The sequence below is a fragment of the Pundamilia nyererei genome, unplaced genomic scaffold (assembly GCF_000239375.1).
Source record: "Pundamilia nyererei isolate P.nyererei 1_Seehausen unplaced genomic scaffold, PunNye1.0 scaffold00144, whole genome shotgun sequence".
NCBI lineage: Eukaryota > Metazoa > Chordata > Actinopteri > Cichliformes > Cichlidae > Pundamilia > Pundamilia nyererei.
In genome coordinates this window covers 1081159-1085784 of record NW_005187545.1, presented here as the reverse complement: position 1 = coordinate 1085784, position 4626 = coordinate 1081159, and the positions used below count along the sequence as shown (strand labels likewise).

Sequence of the window (4626 nt, the reverse complement as noted above, 5' to 3'; positions counted from 1 at the left end):
GAGAACAAGGAAATGTAAGATTTTCAAACTGATAACATAGGTGTATCTACTAAAGATCTCAGAGGTCAGTGACCTCAAGGTCAGAGGTCATGTTATCTGAAAATCTTGTGAATGTGATAAATAAAGAAGGAAGTTACCTAGGATTTATATAATACGTGCATAAACTTAAAATCTCAGACGAGTTCAAAATCTCAAGGACAGAGGTCAACTTTTATAAAAAATCACCTAGGATTTTCAAATTTATACCATAGGTGCATCTGACAGGAGGCAGAGGGGTAGCACAGGTGGCTACCAGTTTTCCAATACTACCAGTGTTTTGGAACACTTAAAATGTAAATGTGCCTGTTTCCAAAGCCCTGGGTCAGCTTCTGGTGTTTAAATGTGCTATAGGCTATATATAAAATAGACATGACAGTTAATGCAAAAAGGTTCAGGCAATTTTCACAGTGCACGTGTTAGGTGTATTTTTCCACTTTCAAAAAATTTCAACATGATTCAGTGGACTACAAACTTAACTTGGAGGCTAGAAACAAAGTATCAATAAGATCATGCTGGTATTTATCTGATACCAATAACAGTGTTGGTATCGATACTATCAATATTTAAATTGATCCGCTCAACTCTAATAGAAAGTTGTTGAGGTGTCAACATATGTTGAGGCTCCATATTGGGTTAAATAATAGTTACTGCTTGCATAAAAGTCATTATTTATATTTTGGGTCAGTTAACCCTAAACTCTATCTATCCTGAGATAATGCATAAAGCCCTCTGCATGTTTGATTTTGTCACTTTGGCAAAAAAATATTTTAAAAAAAACCTGATTAGTTGCTCAGGGATGCAGAGCATGAAATCAAATATAGTAATTCATTTCTGGAAAAACAGGCTATGGGCCATTTGAGAGGACCTATTTTTTCTCTCACTGTTAATGGTAGCTGAAAATATACGGAGACTTTCATCATAGCTCAAAAGAATATTAAAGTTCAAGGGTCATTTAACTAGTAATGGACTCTTTATGAACTATAAGGTATCTGCTGTTTCCAGACAACCTCACAGTGCTTTGCTCTTTTTCTTTCTTCAACCTCTGTGTCTAATATAGTAGTGTTATAACACAGCAAATGTATTCATTCATTTACTGTACCGCCTTCACATTCATTTGCATTTCATCTTACAAGGCACAACAGTGAAACTTTTATGAAAACTGACATGAATGTTTTTCTGCTCTTGTGTCTCTTACAGCTTCTCCTTTAAAGAAAAGACTTCTGAGTGAGTGATGAAGAAGAAGTGATGGACGAGAGGGAAGTTGCAATCTTGGCAGCTGCTTCCTATGAAAAATAAAATAGAGAGACAGACATAAGCTGCAAACAAAGTGAGACAGAACAAAGATGTCATTATAGAGGAGTAACAGGGGTAAGTTGCTATTCCCAGCAGCTGACAAAGGTTTTACACAGAGAAGTACCCAATCACCCCCCTGCGTTTTTAAAGTTGAAAATGAAGCGACTGATTCCTAATCGGAAACAGTTCCCAGGTGGCGCATTAGGAGAATAAACATTCCGACATTTGATAGATTTGGTCTTAATGTCTGTTTTTATATTTTCTTGTGACGCTTTTAAAATAACTAAAATTACACCACCTAGTCAAGAGTAAATGGATAAATCTTTTTCTTCTTTGTTTATTAGCTCTCTCCAACTGTGATTCATCTTGTCAGAGGCTTGAAAGGTCCTAAAAAAAGACATTTTGCAGCTATAAACATTCATTTCAGTATAGATTTCAGAAACATATGCGTTAGCTACATATGCTTGGCAGGGATAGCTCAGTAGGTAGAGTGGTGGCCCCCTGTTTGGAAGGTTTGGGGTGCGAATGCAGAGAGGAATTTCCCCATGTGGATCAATAAAGTATACATTGTTATTATATTATTTTTTTCATCCTAAACTAGTTGATAGATTTTTCTCTACTTGTGCTATTTCATGCCTCTGTGTAAAATGTCTCCATCTATAAATGTGAAATGTCACTTGTAGCTTCAGACTTTACTTACATAATGAAATCTGTGTACACTGTGCAAGAACAAGTGGGGATTATGTCACAGGAGCTTCTTTAGCTGAGAGAAAGTAGCGTAAACTGCTGGTTAATACTGCAACCTAGTGTTGGATATAGAAATTAACTTTTCAGTAGTGTTAGGAGCAGTGCCAGTTCAGTGTGGTGATGCTATGAAACGTGTTTTTAATTAAGCAAGCAATGCTTTTTACGCCTCACTTGTAAATGACTGATGGGTTATTGCCGTCACCCCACCGGGCAGGCGGGCAGCGTGGACACCTAAGTTTGCAAATGCGATGACTAGATAACAAATAATCATGCAGTAAGTGCAGTTTCACAGCTGAGGTCTCTGAAAGGTGATTTATTGGCTGTGTATTGTTACTATAAGTACATTTTTGAAAAGTATGTTTTTAATGTTCGGTGAGTTGAGAAATGTTTGAAGTAGTTACTTGGAAAAAAACCCATTTTCTATTTCTCAGTAATCACACTTGTAATAGATTTCATTAAGTTTTTTCCACGTTACAGGTTATATTAAAAGGACTATTAATAACCCCATCCCTGTTGGCTCCCTACTGTGCTCGTGAACTAGCAATACGACAACAGCAGGGACTTTAACGAGGCTTCTTCTGCCAGCACCTGACTGGCTCTCTTTTTGCATCTACTTTTAAACAGCAGATAATGATCTCTTGCTGAGGGAGAGGACAGATGGTAGGTTTCAGAGTCCGTGTATTTACTGTCTGGTTCTGCTCTGCAAAATGTTTCTTGGTTGACAGAACTCTTCAAAATGCTTCAGACTATATATAAACTCTTCTTCTCACACTAAGAATCTATGATTTGAGTTTTTTCATATAGAGAACATAGCGTAGTCTGTAGCTATGGGGTTGATTGATGGCGTTTGAAGTATGCTTTTATTTTGAAAAACTCCAGTAACTTCCGAGTGTTAGACATAGCAGCTTTTAACGGGTTAGTGAAGGAACACGAAAGGCGTCGGAACGTAAATACATACATTTCATCACATTTATGTGAAAATGGGGGCTTGCTTGGCTTTGTGCTCTTTAGCCAGCTGTGTAAGTATCGCATATGAATGTCTGTTTTAGATATTTCCGGAAGGCTTTTGTTTATTCTCCCACTGTTAGGTTAAATTAAGGATAACATTAGTAATTGGTGTCAGGTTTAAGTGTTAGTTGTGACGTTAGGCATGTGATAGCTTCAACAAATGTGAGACCATTTATAAATAGCTGATCATTACTGTTACTTGGGAAATCTACCAATACTCGACGTTAGATTTAGGGAAGTTAGCCTAGCAAGCTAGTCAGAAGTGAACAGGCCATTTTCATCGCGTTGTTAATAAAATGGAAAGTTAGTGACGTTTGGTGTTTAAAGCTGACGAGTTACTGACACCAGATGTAAGGCATGTGATTTTGATTGCCTTCGTAGGAAACCAGCTCATTTTTAGACCGGCTTAACAAGTGCAGGGTGTGTTCAACCGTTTATATATGGGAACTAGGGTATCTGTAAAGGTGGAGTGTTTTTCGTTGATGAAATAAAATACATGGAGGAACCTTGCGCTCTAATGTTTTTTTTTTTTTGTAATTAAGCATTTAAGTGAGAGGCGCGAATTTCATGTTACTTGTATCTAAACATCAACCCTTGGAACTGCCATGTTTAAAATGTACCCACACAGTAGTTCAGCTAACCTATTTATGAGTGCCATCACACCTAAGCAGGTGATATATTTTTGTGGCTGTCTTCAGCTTCAACTCACGCTCTTTATCGCTCTCTCCTCCTACCCCTCCATCCTCGGCAGGCCTCATGTCTGTGTGGCTCAGCACCATGTCTTTTGTGTGGTTGCTGTCCCTCTTCAAATAACTCCACCATCACCCGCTTGGTTTTCTCCTTCTTCTTGCTGATGGGAACCTTTGTGTCTGTTATCATGATCCTTCCTGGAATGGAAACGCAGCTTCGCAAGGTAAGACCTTTATTCTTATTGTCATATTTATGTATATAATGATATGCAATAGTATTTAACATACAACTACTCATAATATACACCATATAGTCCATACACCATGTAAGTGGTCCGCATGTGCGCATTCGCTGTCAAAATAAAAGACGTGCACCAGATAAGAAGTTGCAACGCGCGTTTGCGTCCATATAAAAAGCACTGTTTTTGTCCGCTAGAGTGGGATTTTCTGCACCACCTCTCTGTGCGTTCATCATTTGTTTGAAGCCAGCTCACCTCCTGCAACCACTTTTCCGAGAATACGCGCTTCTTTTGTGGTTCGGACTCCTTCTGACATTTCTTTGGAGGTGGAGGAACACCAAAGTAATTGCTTAAAGGAGCTTCTTCGACATCTTTAAGAGTTCTAAACAAATGTCTGTCCTCCAGAAAATCTTATGTACGCAAACACGCATTGCAACTTCTTATCTTGTGCACGTCTTTTATTTTGACTGCGAATGCGCACCTGCGGACCACTTATGTGCAGCCCTGGTTATTTAGCTCGTCATATTGCAGCCACAGAAATTCTTTTGTCCATGAAACCATAAAGCTGCACTTTCTTTTTGCCTTATAGTCTGATTTGTCATAACTTTTCC

General features: G+C 38.3%; 1 protein-coding gene across 1 annotated transcript in view; it reads left to right on the top strand.

Annotated features, from left to right (window-relative positions):
• The first annotated feature begins 2952 nt into the window (after positions 1-2952).
• serinc2l (serine incorporator 2, like) overlaps positions 2953-4626 on the top strand; it is an 11189-nt gene continuing 9515 nt past the window's right edge. The window contains exons 1-2 of the mRNA XM_005744487.1: positions 2953-3098; positions 3839-4000. Coding sequence (XP_005744544.1) covers positions 3060-3098; positions 3839-4000 — 201 coding nt within the window. The 5' untranslated portion in view covers positions 2953-3059. The remainder of the gene's footprint in view (positions 3099-3838; positions 4001-4626) is intronic.